The 21,561-nt window shown below is 46.4% G+C and overlaps 1 protein-coding gene across 1 annotated transcript in view; it reads left to right on the top strand.

Annotated features, from left to right (window-relative positions):
* The window catches only part of LOC147710286 (carboxyl-terminal PDZ ligand of neuronal nitric oxide synthase protein-like), a 270,013-nt gene extending 250,543 nt beyond the window's left edge, over positions 1 to 19,470 (top strand). The window contains exons 10-11 of the mRNA XM_086920962.1: positions 269 to 629; positions 18,805 to 19,470. Of these exons, the coding sequence (XP_086777088.1) occupies positions 269 to 629; positions 18,805 to 19,366 (923 nt within the window). The 3' untranslated portion in view covers positions 19,367 to 19,470. The remainder of the gene's footprint in view (positions 1 to 268; positions 630 to 18,804) is intronic.
* The last annotated feature ends 2,091 nt before the right edge of the window (positions 19,471 to 21,561 follow it).

The following is a 21,561-nucleotide window of genomic DNA, read 5'->3' as shown; positions in this document are numbered from 1 at the left end:
CTCTGAAAAATAAAGACAGTCAGGAAGGGGACTGCCTGATAAATATATACACGCATTATGAGAATTCCCCAGTTCCCCTTTAAATACATTAAAGGGTGTGCTAAGCACTCCTGTGCCTAACTGGTTCCAGAATATTTAAGTGGATTTAAATGCCCTTTGGCATCCTCACTTGTTACACGTCTGTGTGTCCTGCGGTTTGACCGCTGCTACACTCGGTGATTTGACATTTAATTGGCTCTTACTTTCTGTTTTAACTTCTTTTTCTCAGATGACAAGAAGTGTTCCCAGAATGTCACCATAGCCCAGTCAATCTCTCTGAACCTGAAGAACCTCTACAGCCTGGACTTGAAGCTCCCGGTGACTTCCACTCCTGCGAGCCTCCCGAACGGCTCCCTTAATGCTGGTTCACTGAGGGGGGACAGCATCGGTGAGTCGTACCTGAATCTCATGAACCTGGACAAAGGCAATAACCGAGCCAGTGCCAAGGACGACTGCCACACCTGGCCATCCAAAGACCGGCGAAACGGCTATGTTCGAAAGGTGGAGGGCTCGGAAGCCCCTGAACACATCACAAGCAACGGAAGTGGGCCACCAAAGGTGGACGACCTGAGCCCTTCTGCTGAAGAAAGGTAGGAATCTGTCCTATTCTTTTCTACAAATTAATAGGTATGCAGTGATAACTTTGTTAAAACAAGTGCTCCTTCGAACTCCTTTGTGATGTAGTCATGCTGGTGTAGTAGGTACACTAAGCAGTCTAGATTTCGAGATCTCACATTCCTGTAAAGTTGGCAGGGATAGTTTATGTGAAGAAGATTGCTTGAAGCCCTAGAACATCTGTGTTAGAGGTTGTGTCTGAACCTTGGCTCCTAAACAGCCTCTGATTTGTAACTGAGGAGCTCCCAGAAGGGCAACAAATGGAAATTACAGTAAGTGAACTGAGCTCTCTTACTTTCTGTCCCTGCTGTTCATTTCGTGGCCCCTAAGACAAGGGAACACCAGGGATCTGAAAGGGCAAGGCAGGTGGCAGCAGCTCCTTCTACTAATTGACTTTCATGAAGTTGAATACTTAAAGAACAGTAAGGCAATAATTCATGTGAATTCTTGTTTGATCAGTGCCTGCCCTTTCATTTCCATAAGTTTTATTACAGAAGGGACAGGATTACATAATTGTACATCTCAACAGTTTAATCCCATGTATCACTTCTAACAGCACCCCTATGTGTTCGAGTCTGCGTGTACAGGAAGTTATAATACTAAGAAAAGAGAACCAAGCAATTATTTTACAAAGCACTCTCTTGCTGGAGTTATAATAGGTTGAGGTTAATTTTCTTTATTGAAAACCCATAATTTAAATGTGTGAGAGTGGTTGCGAGGTGGTGGGACATGACTAACTTTTACCATGAGTTTTGTGCAGCACTTAAGGTGTTAATGTGGCTAGCACATATATTTCCATTTTTGTTCTATGATTGAAGAATTCTGAGGCACACACTCATGCATATTTGTTCTCCAACAATAGGACGCGGACTTACTTACTTACTGCATGTTATGCCAGCTGGCATGTAGGGCGTCAAAGAAGGACCTCCAGGTCTGTCTGTCTTGGGCAAGTTTCTGTAGGTGCTCCATTTGTGGTTCAGGGCTTCCTTTTCTGTTATATGGTTCACTTCCAGGTGTTCTTTGGCCTGCCTGCCTTCTGTTTACGTTCTGAGGTCAAGTGGAGAGCTATTCTTGTAATGGAGTTTTCTTATCTTCTGATGAGGGTTTCCTATCCATCTCAATCATCTTCTCATGATGATGGCGCTGATGCTCTCTGGCTTGCATCTAGTGAGCAGTTTCTGGTTGAAGATGGGATGTGGCCTGAAAACGTGCAAAATGTCTTTCAGGTTACTGGCGTGGAAGGCTGACAGTTTGGCGACTAGCGTCATCCACTATCATCCTGGTCCATACACGAGTGCGGAGAGAACTCGGCTCTGGTAAAGCCTCAGCTTGGAGTTGGTGCTGCACTCAGATGTCCGTGTCATTTACTAGGACACAGACATCCAATAGTAAATGTTTGCTGGCAAGCCCCATTCTCTTCTGTGAACAGTCCTGTCTAGCCCTGCATGGTACTACCACCTTCAACAGTCTCCTTCCTGCTTGTGAAAGAGAAAGCAGACTCTTTTCCCCTCTGGATGTGGTTTTCTTATATGTACTTTGGGTTTTCAGACCATTGTCCAGCTGTGACTTGTGTCTAAAACCCACGCCCATCCACAAGTGAGTTCCAGTGGTTGCTCCCAACCACTCTATGCATCCTACCAGGTCCTACTCAAGGCCACATGCCTGATGACTTTATCCATTTTCTTTTTAATGAAACAAATTGACAAACTTGTGAATTCATGAAAATGGCACCAGTTCCCAAAATGAAAATGATGTCTCTGTGCTTTTGATTTGTGGTGGAATTCTCAAGTTTAGTGTGCAATTTTCCCATGGGCAATTTTCCGACTGTGTCAACACTCTCACCCCGCTCAAGACACCATCCAACAGCCACACCCGCAAGAAAGCCACTTGGTTCACTGAAGACCTCCAGGCCTCCAAGCATGCATGCCGGAAACTGGAGAAAAACTGGCTCCGCGACGGATCACCAAACAACTATACGGCCCTCAAGAACCCCATCCGCAGACACCATCAACTCATCAGAACCGCCAAGAAGACCACTTTCAAGGACCGCCTGGATAACAACACACACAACAGCTAAGAGCTCTTCAACATCGTGAAGGAACTCTCCAACCCCAGCTCCAACACCAACGACATCCCCCCTTCACAGGACTTATGCGACTCACTGGCCACCTACTTCCACTGCAAGTTCGCAGGCATCCACGACCGCTTCAACGCCACGACCGCCCCGCCAACCACCGAGACCTCCACCCCACGCCCACCAGCCGCCTGATCGCATGGGCCAACGTCCACGACGATGACACCATCAAAATCATGAACTCCGTCCACTCCGGATCCCTGTCTGACCCTTGCCCACACCACATCTTCAACAAAGCCAGCAGAATCATCGCCTCCCATCTCCGGAAAACTATCAACATCTCCTTCGAGACAGCAACCTTCCCGGAGAGCTGGAAGTACGCCGAGATCAACGCCCTACTTAAGAAGCCCAAGGCGGACCCCAAGGACCTCCAGAACATCCGTCCCATCTCCCTGCTCCCGTTCCCGGCGAAGGTCACTGATAAAATCGCTAACAAACAACTGACCCTCTACCTCGAGGACACCAACAACCTGGACTCATCCCAGTCTGGCTTTCGCAGCAACCAAAGCACCGAAACCGCCCTCATCGCCGCCACAGACGACATCAGGACCCTGCTCGACAATGGAGAAACAGCGGCCCTCATCCTCCTGGACCTGTCAGCCGCCTTCGACACGGTCTGCCACCACACACTATGAACATGCCTACACGACGCCGGGATCCAAGAGAAGGCCCAGGACTGGACCACATCCTTCCTCTCCGGCAGAACTCAGAGCGTCCGCCTCCCACCCTTCCGCTCCACCACCACTGAGATCATCTGCGACGTACCCCGGGGCTCTTCCCTCGGCAAAACGCTGTTCAACATCTACATGGCACCCCACGCTGCCCGACAGCATGACCTCAACATCATCTCCTATGCCGACGACACTCAGCTGATCATCTCCCTCACCAAAGACATTCACACCGCCAAAACCAACCTCCATGAAGGACTGAAGGCCGTCGCTGAATGGATGAGGAACAGCCGACTGAAGCTGAACTCTGACAAGACGGAGGTCCTCATCCTCTGCTTCGCCCCTTCAGCCTGGGACGACTCCTGGTGGCCGACCCCACTGGGAACAGCCCCGACTCCCACTGACCACGCACGCAACCTGGGGGTCATCCTCGACTCCACCCTCTCCATGACTAAACATGTCAACGCCGTCTCCTCATCCTGCTTCAAAATCCTACGAATGCTCCGCAGGATCTTCAAGTGGATTCCCACCGAAACGAGAAGAACAGTCACCCAGTCCCTCGTCTCCAGCAGGCTGGACTACGGAAACGCCCTCTACGCAGGAACATCAACCAAGCTCAGGAGACGTCTGCAACGCATCCAGAACGCCTCGGCACGACTGATCCTTGACATCCCCCGCCGCAGCCACATCACACGCCACCTGAGAGACTTACACTGGCTCCCCATCAACAAGAGGATAACCTTCAAGCTCCTCATCCACGCACACAAGGCCCTTCACAATGCCGGCCCAGCTTACCTCAACCGAGGACTGAGCCTCCACGCCCTACCCGCAAGCTCCGCTCCGCCTGCTTCGCCCTAGCCACAGTCCCCCGCATCAGAAGAATGACTGCCGGCGGCAGATCCTTCTCCCACCTCACCTTCAAGACCTGGAAAACCCTCCCCACCAACTTACGGCAGACCGAAGACCTACTGGCCTTCAGAAGACTCCTCAAGACCTGGCTCTTCGATCAGTAGCAGCAACCCCTCCCCACCTCCTTCCCCCACACCCCCAGCGCCTTGAGACTCTCACGGGTATGTAGCGCGCTTAACAAATGTCCTGATTGATTGATTGATTGATGGGTACATGTCTATTCGCCTTTTGTGACCAGAATTGGTCCTTGTGTCCCCCCTTTTTCTTTCTGATTTTTGTTTTCAGTGGCTAAAACTCATGGGGTTGGATGCATTCACAAAATCCAAGCTGGAAGAAAATGAATTGAGCCTTTGTTTAGCTAACACGTTTCATGAAAAGTTGAAGTGTGATTGACGGGTTGCAAGTTGTGAGCTCGCTAGTTTAAAAGCCATGCTAATTCAAATTTGTATCTCTTTGATGAAAGCCTGGCATCTTTTACAAATGCAAATGCTTCAAGAACTACAACATGTCAGCTGTTGTTGTCAAATCTGGGCCCCGCGACCCACAACCCTACCCAAAAGCTTTTTATATAACCAAGAGTGGTTTGCTTTTCTAATAAAGTGTTGGAATAGATGCTTAAGTTGGAAGTGGTTGGTGGCGGCTGCCCAAAGTGTGCCCTGAGGCCGGTTCTGATCTTAACTGCCTGAGTTGCAACTTTCCCTCGGACTATGTATCCATCTAACCAGCCACAACCACCACCTAGTCACTGGAAAACTGCAAGCTACTTGAAGGGGGCCAACCGTAACTCTAAAATGTAAGTGTATGGAAATGCGGCAGCCTGTGGGTGACTCGTTTTCCTAAAATGGCTTACGTTCTGGGAGGGAGAGAGGGAGGGTGGGTGAGTGAGCTGCTTGGCCTGATGAACCTGGTTGTGAAAGAGGTGTATGGGTTGGATAAGTGAGTGGAGGAGCTCTTGTGGCGTAGGATCGATGGATCTTTGTATCATCCCACAGAGACCTGTCTGTATCGTAAACAAATGCAAAGGGTTTTGTGCTCCTTCCACTGGAGGACATTGTGCTGTGGGCCGTGGGAAGGATGATTTATTTTATTTTATTTTATTTTCAAAGTTTTATATAGCGCGAACAAGATCTTCGCAGATATCAGAGCGCTGGACTGACTGGAAGTTCTTTAAGTTTGTGATCCCCATAGTTGTAGAAACACAGTTCATGGAATTCAAGCCCAGGCTCTTTTCAAGTTGAAGTTAGTGATGAGGAAGCACACTCACGGATCACTTAATAAAAGCAAAGTTGCACCGATTTGCCAAGTTAATTCAGTGATGATCGAAAACATCCTTTCTGTGCACCACGCCATTCAGAAGAGATGATCTCTGCACTCAATGACCTGTTGAGCTGAAACCGGTGACCCAAAGGGTGGGAGGTTGGAGTTCTTTGTCGGTGGTACTCTAGAAGCATTATATTAAAGGTGCCTCTCTTGAAGGACAATGATTCTGTGTACACGCGAGTCCTTGTTGAAGCAAGGACCTCATCCAAGCCAGTGGTTGCGTTTCAATAGTAATGCTTTGCAGATAAGTTTAATATTGCAACTAAATCATTTATTTTGCTGTCACCAGTGAGCCTCTTTGGCTTGTCACCTCTTGTATGTCTGCTTTTCTTGCTGGAAGCGCCACGCCGTTATGTTGGCTTCATCCTGTTTAATTTGTACGGCATGAGTGAGCTAGAGTCTCTCTGAAAAATTGATGTGCCCAGAAGCCCTTAAACAATTAACGGGAAAATGGCAGCCAGCCAGACAGACCCATGCAACCAGCTGGACCCAGGAGTACCATCATATCTAAGAGATTGTCTTTCAGGCTTTATTTTGGAGATTCCATTTTCCATCTAGATTTGGAAATAACCCTTCATCTGCATCTGTTTCTCTGCCTGCTGCTGCAGCCAGGATGTTTCTTCAGTTAGATTCCAGAGGCAGCCGAGGTCTCCAGATAACACTGTTGTGTGTCAGTTTCAACTGGTCTCTCTAAGTATGTAGTAGAACAAAGTAGCCATTACTAAAGGAATGAGTCATGTTTGCTACAAATAAAATGTTTTCAAAGCTAAGGCTCTGCTTTCTGAATGTCGTGGAAAGATGTTTCATGGGCACCCGATAGCTACCAAATAGATTACTCATGCATTTCCTCAAATATGGATATTTCACCTATGCTAAGGACCCTAGGCGGGTCCACTCAGTCTTTGATCCTTCTGAGGTTCATAAAATGAGTACCATTGGGTCGGGTAACAATAAACATCTGTTATTCATCGCCAAGATACCCTTGTGTGAACGAGCGTGTTACACATGTTCCCAAACATTAGTAATAATATAGAGCTTGCATCCACAGTCTTGCGGGTACATAGCACTTGAAACAGGTGACTACTGACAGCCAACTCAGTGTAACTCTTATTATTCAATATGAGAGACTAAAACAGGGGTCTCCAAACCGGTCCTGGAGTGCTGGATCCATGCCAGATTTTTTGGATATCCCCATTGAGATGCATGTAGTTATTTTAAAAATCTGGCATGGATCCGGCCCTCAAGGACCGGTTTGGAGACCCCTGGACTAAAACAATGGGTCTAAAGTCCTTGACCTGCCTGATGCTTTTAATTTTCGGCTTTGAGTACATGGAGGTCTTGTTTGTGCTGCATCATCTACTACCAGGTGTTGATAAGAGTAACAAAACCATGAGCAGGCAAGCGGCTCTACAGAAATGCATGATGGAATCGAATGACTGTGTAAGGGATTTTTATTATTTACCATTGAGAACCTTGGTGGGGAAGTAATGTTTGGTGCATCACAGAGGCCGCTGTCTTCTTTTCTTTTTTTATCTATCTATCTATCTATCTATCTATCTATCTATCTATCTATCTATCTATCTATCTATCTATCTATCTATCTATCCATCCTCGAGGCATATGAGCTGTAGATCGTAGACTTTTGCAAAGATCGTCATCTGGTGTTCCTCATCAATGGTTGGGCGTGACACTGAGGTGATGTTGCTAATTTACCAATGAGTACACCATGCACAAACCTTCTGAAGCAAACCCCTCCAAATTTCTTCCAAACATTTCTCCTCTCTACATGCATAGTGACCAGGACCCTCTGGTCCAGCTATTACCTCCGCAGCGCCATGGCCACATTCTAAAGTTTCAAACAAGGAAGCAAGTCAGGGATGTCCAGAGGCTTTCATCTTGTATCTGAACAAAACTTTACAATCTTCATGACTATTCTGAAGAGTTAGGTTTGCACAAGCTCCTCACATTAAAACAGACACTCCCTTGCACTACACTCTTTCAGGGGTTCATCTCCCCATGCTGAACTACACTCCTGCCTGCCTTCCAGAGTGTCTCGAGGCAACTGAATGATGGTCCCAATGAGGCACCATCAGTACTAGTTGACTGAAGGTTTCGAACCAAAGTTCCTCTTTCCTCCCATATACTACCAGACCTCTTACATGTGATGGGTACAACATTTAGGTTTGTTCCCCGGAGTGGGGAAAGGTGGCGTGGTGGCACTCATCTTCACAATTAAAACATGAAATGGTCATGTTTATGCATTAGTAGCTTCGACATAGACTGTTGCACAACCCAAGTGTAAAACAACAAGCGCGTGTACCAGACTCCTGCTGAGCTGTTGCAGGATGGGCCCTTGTTTTACCCTTTGGGTACAGGGCACTCAGGATACTTTTGTAAAACTTCAGGCAAATCCATAATGATACTGCAGACCTTCTAGGAGATTTTTCTCAACAAACTGTTGCTTTCCAAGGCCCCCTGACTAAAAAAGCTATAGACTGAAATCACAGGACGAAATTGTCAAAGTCCATCAAAATTATAGGACAAAGCGACAGAATATTAGTAGTCTTTCAAAACTTAGTTTGCATGTCTGTTTTATGTTACTGTTCTAGGTGCATATCAAATAACAACTAGAGAGAAAAGGCATGAGCAGGCACTCCTGTAACCCAATCAATATATTAACAACAACTAAGGAGTGACTAAGTGCAAACGAATAAAGAATATATAAACAAACAAGCATTTACAATGCAATGGTCCCGGCATTATTAAAGGTAGAGCTATTGGCATTGCTCATGACATTTTTTTTCATTTAAAAAAAAAAAAAAAAAATGTTATTGTCATTTACAATGGCAATAGGTGAGCATTAGAGAGTAGTAGAGTATTCGCGGACACAGAGCCATACACCGAGCCCCACACACACACACACACACACAGAGCCCCACACACACACACACAGAGCCCCACACACACACACACACAGCCCCCCCCGCACACACACACAGAGCCCCACACACACACAGAGCCCCCCCCCCCCCACACACACACAGAGGCCCACACACAGAGCCCCGCACACACACACACAGAGCGGTCGTGACTAGGACAACGCAGGCCCTTGTCACAAATCAGAACGAGATAACAGAAAGCAAATGGCATTGGTTGGTTAGAAGCACAAGTTCAAAGTCAAATTCAAAGGTCGGAGCCTTAAGGGTAAAACCATAGGTCAAAGGTCAGGACAAATGAACATAAACTTATACCACAGATAAAATAGAACGTGGGAGGCCCAAACCGAAAGAATCAAAATCCAAAAATGTTCCCAAACAAAGGTGACTGCTGAAACATTGGTAAAGGCAGCGAGTGTGGTGGGAGAGACATGGGAGGGGCGCGTCTGGGAGCCCGAGAGGGGCTGGCACAGCGCTGATGTCATTGTCATCTTGGAGATGCGCGGGCAGCCAATGCCGCCACCTCAGACCCCAGGAAGATGCGGAGAGGTCATTATTGGCAACTGGGAGTGGCACCATTAAAGGGAGACCGTGGCTGTCCTGGCTGGTAACAGGCTCTACCAACACACACCCTCCGCTCGGGGGGGTGGGGCATGGTCCGCCCAAGACGTGCAGCGGCGCCGCTCCTTGCTGCAGCAGTGCCATGTGTCCTGATGCACCCGGGCACCGAGACATGCAGACAGGAGACACTAGATGCACACATGGTGGGTGGGGGGCAGGTGACACATGGTGGGCTGGTTAACAAGTGACAGCAGTGACATCAGGCGTGAGTGTCCATACGTGAGGCTTCAAGGATGAGGGAAGAGACAGGAGGCATGAGGGCACAGACAGGAGGAATGAAGTCAACAAGAGGCATGAGGGCACAGACAGGAGGCATGAGGGCACAGACAAGATACTGAATACTGGTGGGCATACTTGTTCAAAGAACTAACTGTTTACAAACTCCAAGGTTTGATACTTTTTACTGGACTACCCAAATACGTATGTCCCAGAAACCTAGAAAAGCCAACTGTTATATTATTTATCACACAGTAGCAGTACTTTATACATTTGTTCGGACTCGGTGGGAGTGATTAGTTTACAGAAGAAAATAAATCGAAAGCGGAAAAATGAAAACACAAACACATTACTTGTTTACATTTTTATTTGCTAAAAAAGTAAAGGACATAAAAAACAAAAGAAAAAATCGTTCCTGGAACCTTACCGATTTAAACAAAAAAGTAATAGAAAATACAGCGCATTGAAGTAAGAAAATCAGTATAATCAGTACTCACTCTAGCAGTTATTTGATAGTGCAATGCTCGCTTTAGGTTTGTGTACTTATGCTCAGTTCAAAGACATTTACTTCAAGATGTCATTTGAACCAAATATTAGTTTTGACGGTTCCAAAAATGGAACACAAAAGCAGATACAATTAGTAAAATTTTAACGATTATTTTACAAGAAAAGGTAAAGTGCTCGAAAGCTAGTGGCCACTAAAGTTCAGAATAAGTACATCAAGAATCACGGACAACTGTCATATCACAAATGACTGCATCTTTTTGCGTCTTTAAGGCGCTTAAGCAACACCGCTTGAGCTCTAACAGCGACGGTTGTTATACACAATAAACTTTGACAGGATAGTGTTAATTACAAGTTTATCCTTGAACTGCGGCACCAACAATAATATAACTGCATAGTTTATTAGAGGTTATGGATGTCTATTCAAACTTTGTGTACACTGAAAATAAAGTGGTACATTTCCAGCTGTCGTTCTATCAAGTTCGTGATGGCGCAAAGATGCTAGGACATAACACATAGGCGCTGTTAAGTGCGAACATTTTATGCAAAGGCACATCTTGGATTACATGATTTTACTGGCGATACTGTGATTTGCTAAAATATTCGTTCATTCCGAAAGGAAGGAAAATGTGGATGTTAGTTAACAGACTGCGCACTAAAAGTATTTTCACTAAACAATAAAATATCCTGCACTGGAGAGCATGTAGGCGCTGTGGCGTTTATAACCACCACCTTATGTAGGGTATGCGGCGGGTGGGTGGATTTACATAATAAACTGGCGTTTCTGCGGGGTTTTTTAGCAAAAATGTAGCTTTTAATTTTAATTTATTTCTTCTCGCTGAATGAAGTTAGACATGGTGTTGTGGGTAACGCATTCCAGTCCGTGAGCCAGCCAGCACTCGGTTGGTTGGTAAGTTCGCCTTCCTCCAAACATCTCCCCGTCACTTTCTGATTTGTAAAGTCATTAACAGGAGTGTGGGAAAGGCTGGTGCCCTCAGAGAATGTACTGCAGCAGTATATGGAGATGTGGGATGTATAGACAGGCACCCCTATGGCACGGAAGACAGTTAACAGGAACAATTTCCATTTGGAGGGTCTTGGGATATAGGTTTTTCGGAGGTCGGGCACTTTGAAATTAAGAGGAAAAAAAGTTTTGCGCATTAGGATGGAAAATTTGCTGGTACGACGATCCTTTTAACACAAAATAAGATACACCTTTTACATGGGTCGTTCCGACTGGTTTGGGATCAGGGCGTGGAGTCAAAAGAGCTTTTTGGGGAGTTGCATTTATATAGCGCTTACTACCCTGACGAGTAGTTGAAGAGCTTTTATCAATGCATTATGCAAAAGGTCGTTTCCGATTTTCCAAGCGGGAGATCGCAACAGATGGGAACTGTTTTAGGAGGATGGTTCAAGTTCGTCATCAGAGTGAGCAGAGAGGGCATCACTTGGAAAACCGTGTCTGGAAGGTAGCAATGCCAAGGCCTGAGGGAATAAAGTACTGCAGTGGGAACTTGCACAGGGCGCAGGAGCATAAGCCCGCTCCTCCAGGCAGGTGGAAGGGCGAGCACAGCTGCTCCTCCAGGGATACTGAGAAGTACTTGTTGGGGCGCAGGGACTCTGCGCAGCTCACGCCTCTTGGGGCCAGGAACACGGACCTGGCGCCTGCGAAGAGGGGCAGCCCGGCCAGCAGCACCCTGGGCCCGCTGAGCTCACTCAGGACCCGCCGCATCTCCTGCAGGGAGCCGCCCAGCAGCAGGATGTAGTTGCGGGTCAGCAGCAGCGATAATTATAGTAATTTCCCTTGCTCTTCTGCCAGATGACCCTACTGAGGCAGACGCTAATTGGCTCTCACCCTACAAGAGGGCTGGCTGCTCAAGGATGTAGGATTACTACCAACTAAATACCGCTTTTATGGCCCAACAAATGTCGAGCAATATAAGGACTGCTTTTGCTGAACTCGGAATGACTTGGATTCACCAGGACACACTTGCGACTTGTCCGTGGTGAGTGGTCCTTGCCTGCATGCTTCTGGCGCCTGCAAACCACCTCCCATGCAAACCAGCTTCCCTCGGAGATCTTAGTCACAGGAAATGTGGCCTGCGGGTGTTGAATGGGAGATTATGTAACGCTCCCCACACTTCCCTTTCATTCCTCACCGCCAGCGTTAAGCACTTACGAAACATAACCAGCACATATTTCCTGACCATTTTGGATTCGCTGATAAGGCATTTTGTTTCTGAGCACACACACTTTGTAGGTTTTGTGGAAGCCAGGATAGGAAGAGAAGCAATCTGAAAGAATGAGACCGGCCACTCCAGCAGGGGACGGCAGAACTACATTAACACGGCAAGCTCTGTAAAACATGAACACAGGCATCTACATTAACACGGCAGTACTGTAAAAGTTGGCAACGTGAAATGATTGTGGCAGGAAAAACGGGCAGGGGCACGAAGAACGGCACAAACAGGGGGGCAGAGGCTTACCTCATGTCCTCGGTAGACGCTGCTGCACGCTGAAACGGTGGCGCTGCAGGCTAGTGCTTCTTGCCTTGCATGCTCTCGGGAGGGAAGACACACTCGAGCTGCAGAGGTAAGGGCAGCAGAAGGGAACTTGGAAGGGGGATCGCAGAGATGCAGACTCCTCAACAAGGGAACCAAAAAGGCGGCCACAAAGCTTACAAAAATTTCGGATTCGGGGGCGTGTTTTGCTGTCCTGAGTGACGGACGACGTCATGAGCTAAAGAACAGCAAAACTTACGCCCCCGAATCCGAAAGAGACGGGGCTTGTTTGGAGTGACTCCCTTCTCTTCCAATGGATGGCCTCCGTTTAGGAAGCCAGCCAATGGAAGCGAATGGAGCAGAGAGGCGGGTTTAAACTGCCCTACTCCAAAACATAAGATCTCCGGACCGGAAGCTGCGCTCAACCTAAAAATCTCTTTTTAGTGTCTTTTTCTTTATATATATCTCTCTTACTATCCCCCTCAAGGACAAAGAAACCCCTAAAGAAAAATATTCCTAAGGGGAACCAATGTCCCTGTGTGATTTCCAGAAGGAAAGGAAAATCTTATCTTTTTTTGTAAAAGGACCCTCACTCACCACTAATTGGTGACATGCTTTATCATTGGGTCCCCGCTGGGGTGGCCGAATGCCCCCCCTGTGCTGCAACACCTGTTTTACAGCGGAGCGGGATGTGGTGAGTGCAACAGTGCCCAAATTAAGGTGTGAGTGTAACTGTGGGTGCAAAATTAAAAAATACAAGGTTGTTGCCTATACAAAAATCTGTAATACAGGCCATCCTGTATTAGGTTAAAAACAAAATGGTGGACAGCTAGGTTCTGTCTTAGGAAACCTGTGTCCTTTAAAACAAACAACTGGTCAACATGTTCCTGCTGCTACAACGGCAAATTCGCTCAACATTCATCAGGACCTAAATTATGTCCTCCGGTGGTGTATGCGCGCTAAGGCGCACCCTCCCGTGAGGCTCTAAATGTGAAAAATTATTTTGAAGTTTAAACCATATAGTGTTAACCACGGTTAGTAGCCGTGGTTGCTCACTGCGATTTGCAGGGGCACAAAAAACGTTACGAGAGCAAAAAACTCTCCCCGTGGGTCGAGACAGCGTGGATGCCTTCACGCGTTGTCTATTTGAGCACTCCACGCATTGTATCTGCACTCTGGGCTGCTGTCTCCCTGGAAGCTGAAGATCGCAGGACGAAATTGTCAAAGTCCATAAAAATTATAGGACAAAGCGACAGAATATTAGTAGTCTTTCAAAACTTAGTTTGCATATCTGTTTTATGTTACTGTACTAGGTGCTACAGAATCTGGATTCTCAATGAGGCGCGTCTTGTAAAGTCGCACGTAGCTTCATTTAGTGTTTGGAGACAATGACGATGCAAGGCTAATGTTAGATCCTCAACGCTACAAATCAAAGGCTTGACCTTGGCTTTTCTATTTGTACCTCTTGTTTTTGAGCCTGGTGCTACCTTGCAACCTGAGGTGTTGATCTTACAGCTTGTGCAAAGTTCCTTGTGGCTTTCTCGATGATGTTGACGTTGTTGCACTTCTAATATACTACTTGACCAATCTTTCTTATCCTTTGTTACCTGGTAAACATCAAGTAATGTAGGCAGTCAGAACATTTGTTTGAAGTTACTTGCGTAGGATTTAAGTTTGGCCCTATAGTTCAAGGATCAAATTTCACTGTTCAAATGATCTAACGGAGAGGATATTGGTCAGGTTTAAAGTTAGCCAGCTGTGGGACCGTTCCCAGTATATTAATATTTATGACGTATGGGGTTTCTGTTACAAGGGTTCTTTATAAAGGGCTCCTCAAGCAAAAAGACTAAAAGCAACCCAGTTTGTAGATGGCAAATGTATAAACTAAATCACCTAAGCCATGTAATATGGCTGTCGTTCTAAGCAACTAAACAGGTTAGTTCTGTGTGTGCTACCATTATTGTTGTGGGGGCCTGGAATCACGCTTAAAGTTGACAATGAGGTTAAGGTTCTTAATAATTTATAGCTGTAAACATCAGCAAACGTTGATTCTCTCTTTGTAAATTATGGGTACTAACAACTTGCATGATCACCTCCCACATCTGCTCTAAGGTGGATAATCTTCCTCCCAAGAGGCATTGTGGGTAGTGTGATGGTGCTCCTAAACTGCCCAGAGGAAAGTTATTTACCTTAAAACAAAAGTTGCATTGCTGCACTGAAACCTTCTCGGGTCCGAGCCTGTAGTGAATGCGCACATAGGAACTGTTTCGACCGGATAAAATGAGTACATAGCATCTTCTGACCCCCAAGGTAAGAAACTATAAATGTGCATCTTATGGCCTACAGGCTTTGTAAAGGTTGTAGAAGCACCATTTGTACTTGTTCAAGCACAAGTGGGCTCTGCCAGCTCAAGTGTTGCGTGTCTGTGGGGAGCTTGGGGCTCTGAGGGATGCCTGAGCTCTTGAGGCTATGAGCTGAGGCTGCATGCATGTGAAAAAAATGCAGGAGTTGTGCTGTGGAGCCGAATAGACTCCATGCAGGATGTGTGCTGTGGAGCCGAATAGTATCCATGCAGGATGTGTGCTGTGGAGCCGAATAGTATCCATGCAAGATGTGTGCTGTGGAGACGAATAGAATCAATGCAGGATGTGTGCTGTGGAGCGGAATAGTATCCATGAAGGATGTGTGCTGTGGAGCCGAATAGTGTCCATGCAGGATGTGTGCTGTGGAGCGGAATAGTATCCATGAAGGATGTGTGCTGTGGAGCCGAATAGTGTCCATGCAGGATGTGTGCTGTGGAGCCGAATAGTATCCATGAAGGATGTGTGCTGTGGAGCGGAATAGTATCCATGCAGGATTTGTGCTGTGGAGCCGAATAGAATCCATGCAGGATGTGTGCTGTGGAGCCGAATAGTATCCATGCTGGGTGTGTGCTGTGGAGCCGAATAGTATCCATGCTGGGTGTGTGTTGTGGAGCCGAATAGAATCAATGCAGGATGTCTGCTGTAGAGCTGAATAGAATCCATGCTGGATTTGTGCTGTAGTGCTCAAAATAATCCATGCAGGATGTGTGCTTGGGAGCCGAAAACAATCCATGCAGGATGTGCGTTGTAAATCTGAATAGGATTAATGCTGGATGTGTGTGCTGTAGAGCCCAATAAAATCCATACAAGAAGTGTGCTGTGAAGCCGAATAGACTCCATGCAGGATGTGTGCTGTAGAGCCGAATAGGATCCATGCAGGATGTGTGATGTAGAGCCGAATAGAATCCATGCAGTATGTGTGCTGTAGAGCCGAATAGAATCCAAGCAGGAAGTGTGCTGTGGAGCCGAATAGAATCTAAGCAGGAAGTGTGCTGTGGAGCCGAATAGAATCCAAGCAGGAAGTGTGCTGTGGAGCCGAATAGAATCCATGCGGGATGTGTGCTGTGGAGCCGAATAGAATCTATGCAGGATGTGTGCTGTAGAGCCGAATAGAATCCAAGCAGGAAGTGTGCTGTGGAGCCGAATAGAATCCAAGCAGGAAGTGTGCTGTGGAGCTGAATAGAATCCATGCAGGATGTGTGCTCTGGAGCCGAATAGAATATATGCAGGATGTGTGCTGTGGAGCTGAATAGAATCCATGCAGGATGTGTGCTATAGAGTCGAATAGTATCCATGCAGGATGTGTGCTGTAGAGCTGAATAGAATATATGCAGGATGTGTGCTGTGGAGCTGAATAGAATCCATGCAGGATGTGTGCTATAGAGTCGAATAGTATCCATGCAGGAAGTGTGCTTTGGAGCCGAATAGAATCCATGCAGGATGTGTGCTGTAGAGCTGAGTAGAATCCATGCAGGATGTGTGCTGTGGAGCCGAATAGAATCCAAGCAGGATGTGTGCTGTGGAGCTGAATAGAATCCAAGCAGGAAGTGTGCTGTGGAGCCGAATAGAATCCATGCAGGAAGTGTGCTGTGGAGCTGAATAGAATCCAAGCAGGAAGTGTGCTGTGGAGCCGAATAGAATCCATGCAGGATGTGTGCTGTGAAGCTGAATAGAATCTATGCAGGATGTGTGCTGTGGAGCCGAATAGAATCTAAGCAGGATGTGTGCTGTAGAGCCAAATAGAATCCATGCAGGATGTGTGCTGTAGAGCCGAATAGAATCCATGCAGCATGTGTGCTGTGGAGCTGAATAGAGTCCATGCAGGATGTGTGCTGTGGAGCCGAATAGACTCCATGCAGGATGTGTGCTGTAGAGCCGAATAGACTCCATGCAGGATGTGTGTTGTGGAGCCGAATAGAATCTAAGCAGGATGTGTGCTGTAGAGCCAAATAGAATCCATGCAGGATGTGTGCTGTAGAGCCGAATAGAATCCATGCAGGGTGTGTGCTGTGGAACCGAATAGAATCCATGCAGGGTGTGTGCTGTGGAGCTGAATAGAATCTATGCAGGATGTGTGCTGTGGAGCCGAATAAAATCTAAGCAGGAAGTGTGCTATAGAGCCAAATAGAATCCATGCAGGATGTGTGCTGTGGAGCCGAATAGACTCCATGCAGGATGTGTGCTGTAGAGCCGAATAGACTCCATGCAGGATGTGTGCTGCGGAGCCGAATAGAATCTAAGCAGGATGTGTGCTGTAGAGCCAAATAGAATCCATGCAGGATGTGTGCTGTAGAGCCGAATAGAATCCATGCAGGGTGTGTGCTGTGGAACCGAATAGAATCCATGCAGGGTGTGTGCTGAGGAGCCGAATACAATCCATGCAGGGTGTGTGCTGTAGAGCCGAATAGAATCCATGCAGGGTGTGTGCTGCAAAGCCGAATAGAATCCATGCGGGGTGTGTGCTGTGGAGCCGAATAGAATCCATGCAGGGTGTGTGCTGTGGAGCCGAATAGAATCCATGCAGGGTGTGTGCTGTGGAGCCGAATAGAATCCATGCAGGTTGTGTGCTGAGGAGCCGAATACAATCCATGCAGGGTGTGTGCTGTAGAGCCGAATAGAATCCATGCAGGGTGTGTGCTGCAAAGCCGAATAGAATCCATGCGGGGTGTGTGCTGTGGAGCCGAATAGAATCCATGCAGGGTGTGTGCTGTGGAGCCGAATAGAATCCATGCAGGAAGTCTGCTGTGGAGCCGAATAGAATCCAAGCAGGAAGTGTACTGTGGAGCCGAATAGAATCAACCTTCTTAGACCTTCAGCATCTGGTTATTGGGACATTCTAACCTGCATAGGTAGAGGGTTCTCCAATGTCGGTCATGGAGGGCTGGATTCCGGCCTCATTTCTAACATATCTGCATTTAGATGAATGTAATTATCTGAAAAATCTGGCATGGATTCTGCCCTCCAGGACCGACATTGGACAACCCTGTAAGACCGAATCATAGTGCGTGAGCTTCATGAGGGTGTTTGAAAAGGGGCGGGCACGAGACCGTCTTGACAGAGCGAGGAAAGAAGTGGCTTCACTGAGATCTTCCCCAAAGATGCACTTTATTTCCACATGCACTAAAGACGTCTTTTTGTGACAGGGTTGTTGCAGGTACTTGGGCCAACTGACTCTTGGGGGTTTGTTTCCATGAAGTAAAGATCCCGCTTGAGCATTACACTTCATAAATTAAATGCACCAATGCGAACTGCAATATTGTACTTGGAATGATAAAATGCCTTTCTTATTTTTCAGCTCGGTCAGGAGAGCATTCTAGTGAGCCTTTTTTCTAAAAACTGTTAGGAAATGGAAGCATACTTTGTCACTTTTCTTTTTTGGCATGGGGGCAATTGAGCTAATCTTGTGCTTAAAATAATGCTGGAGAAACAGACCTGGGTGGTGGCTCTATTTAGAAGAGTCCCTTGGGTGTTTAGGTGCGCCCTGTGCCAGGAGCATCTCTCACCCTGTAAACGTCACTGTCAACCTCGCTTTAGCAACACTAAGAGTTGAGTCTGGCCTCAGACTCTTGTCAACAACTGTTTGTGGCCCCTTGGCCAGCAGTCTTCAAAAAAACAACTTCTTTCCCAAGTTTTGGATTTAGAACAGAACTCAGGTGTTTAAAAAGCCGTTCCAGAGTTTCTAAAGCTAAAGGTTATATTATAAAAGGACAGAAATCTGTCTGGCCAAAGTATGCTTTAGGCATTAATATGGTATGTCATGGTCACAGGACAAGTTTTACCAAAGTTAAAATATTTCCAGTGTAGAAAGACTTTCAATTTTGCCCTTATCTGGTGAGTACGAAGTCCTGTGATTTTCTGCATGTTTCAGTATTCTGTCTCCTTTGGTGCCTCATACAGCACCTCGCGTTGTACCTTGTGTAGGAGGCATTCACAACCTGAGGGTTCAATTTACATAAATGTCCTTTTCTGTTTTTCAAGGTTGCAGAGCATCATCCCAAGGCTGAACCCACCTCCACCAGTCATCAGAAAACGCTCCACCAAGACGCTGCTTGGCCAGGAGACGGAACCCAAGCCCGCGGAGGAACATACAGTGTTACCACGATCCACCCTCTCAAGCCTCACGGACATCACAGCCGGTTCACTCACAGCCTCCGACTTCGACTGCACCTCTCGAAGCTCAGCCGTAAAATCCAACCGTGTCTCTTGCCTGGAGAACGCAGACCTTTCCCCAATAAGGGAGCGTGCAAACCTGTCCTTTGACAAAGAACTGACTGTCGAGAACGACACGTTCTATTCCATGACTGGTAGCTACGACAACTTGAAAGGTACGTCTGGCTTTGGAATGGACACCAAGGTGAGCGAGCGTCTCTTCAAGCGCTTGGAACAAGTAGGCGCGACCACCGACTACACGCTACCTTTTTCATCTGTAGCCAATGAGACTTGCCTACACATCAGCTTCTCGGAAGATGAGCTGCCGAACGAGTCTGATGACGCCATAGGACGCCAACACCAGCTCCTCGTAACTAGAAATAGAAAATAGGTACATGCTGAATTGTAGTGCACCCTATATTAACCTGGGTTTTATGTTGCCTTTTATTGATATTTTTTACAAACACTATTAAATACAGAAGTCTTTGCTCATTGGATGGAATGTTCACCAAACTTCTGTGCATCAGCAGAGTATTGAAGTAGCGTTGGATGCAGTACAATTAATTGGGATACGTTTGTGAGGTCTTATTTTAGGGTTTCAACCAACTGGTTTGGGTTTAATGAAGTAAAGGCTCCACGAACTGACCAGCTTTTGCTTCAAAATCCTAAAGAAAGACAAGTTTAAAACTAAAGGGAAATAGCCTTTGTTTCCTGGGCAGGCGTGATTGCCAAAAACCTGATCTGCCGTTCCTGATTCTGTCACCAATTTTGTGAACAATTTAAATTTCTCCTCAGTTGCTCTAAACAATTTCCTAGTCTGCACTTGACAGGGGTGTAATTTCATGCCAGTGTTACTTCTACAGCCCCCTGAGATGGCCATTAGTGTGGGTCCTGGGATGAAATGTCCTCAAAGCCCCTCACATGCCTTTTAACTCCTCAGCTGTTCCCTTAATGTAGGAGGCCGCCCTCGCTGTGCTCATTGTAGGGTCATCGGAGATTGATGTTGCTTTTCCAGAAGACTTGACAGCCTGTTGTTTTCTGTGTCGCTTGCCAACATTCTGTCTGCGTCGCTGTGTGTGCCCTGAATGCATCATGATGCCAGTTTGTACAATCAAGTCTTCCAGGTTAGGTCAGTTCATGAGTCCTGTCAAATTCTCAATTTTTCAAATATATCTCCAAAATTTGCAAATGTTGCCCTTAAAGGAAACATTTGTTACAATGTTTTCCGTGCAATAGTTCTAGGTTGTGGGCTAACTGAGACTGGTGGCTTATGATTGTAACTCATAGAAAGCTACTGGACCCAGATTGTCGAATTCAGATTTTGCGTTTTAGTCTGGGAAAACTTTCCGCCAGCTGAGCAGGAGGGCTGTAGGTGCATGTTTCCACACATTGCATCAGTATTTCCTTATTGCAGTATTGGAACTGTCATCATGGTCTGAATACCGCATTTGAGGTGCCTCACAAGTGCAAAAGAGACATGAGCTCCCAGTAACTAGCACAAAAACATCAGTTTGCCTCTGCTGCTCAGTCCGGAAGCCGGTGCAAATGTTGCTGCTAAATTACTGAGCAATCTGCGTAATTCTACCCCAGTACTTCCAGTTTTTGCAAGAAGATGCACACACAGTTCCCTTTAAAATGTACCCTACTGTGAATGATGTCACAGTGGGTCTAAAAACCCAAGCACACGCCATCAAACGAAGGAGCACACTTGAATGCTTATTCAGAGTGGTAGGACTGAGTTAAGAGAATTTTGTTTTGCTCTACACTGTAAGGACCCTTAAAACGGAATGCAAAAAAATGAGTTAATACATTTCGATTTGCATGACATGAAATCATCAAAATACTTCATTCAGTGTTTTTCAATCATAAAAGCACACAGACAAATACATCTAGAGAATAAAACACACAAAAGCTAGGCTTAAGAGCAGGGCCCTAGCTCATGTTATTAAAATACTCCAATGGTCAATAAAAGTATGCTTTTACATTTGTATGATAAATTGTGATATCAAACCATCCCGTAATTTTTTGATAAATAAATACTTTTTAATTAATTAAAATTGATAAAAGGAAATGGCAGTTAAAATGCATCATGTAGCACTGTATAGGCATTGGGACACAGACAAAAAGGGGCATAGTAAATAAACAAATTCTGTTAGCTACTCCAACGCCCTACGCCTAATAGACCAACTCCAATAAAGATACTTGGACACTATACTGACAATTATCTGAGCGGTTTCTGGGTGAAGAAGCGGTATAGCGACCTCTGGTTGATGGCGACAAAGTTGCTTGCATAGTGCAATGATCCGTGGTATACTTGGGCAGGTGTAACCAGGACAAAATAAAATAAAATGCACCAGTGAGTCCTCTGACTGCTGGCAGACTGGGCATACAGTGCTTACAGAGGTTAGGCCATTCCATTATAGCCTTATAGCCCGCCGTAGAGGGCTATACCGGCTATTAAAGGCCCTCTCCAGCGTTAAAGGCCCGTGCCGAAGGCGCGGGCCTTTAACAAGGGAGAGGGACTTTAATAGCGGTATAGCCCATCTACGAAGGGCTATAAGGCTATTAGAACATTCTGTCACTAGA

This window comes from Lissotriton vulgaris, chromosome 5, assembly GCF_964263255.1.
Source record: "Lissotriton vulgaris chromosome 5, aLisVul1.2, whole genome shotgun sequence".
NCBI classification, from domain to species: Eukaryota; Metazoa; Chordata; class Amphibia; order Caudata; family Salamandridae; genus Lissotriton; species Lissotriton vulgaris.
Note: the sequence above shows the minus strand (reverse complement) of the source record. Positions and strands in the feature narration are given on the sequence as shown.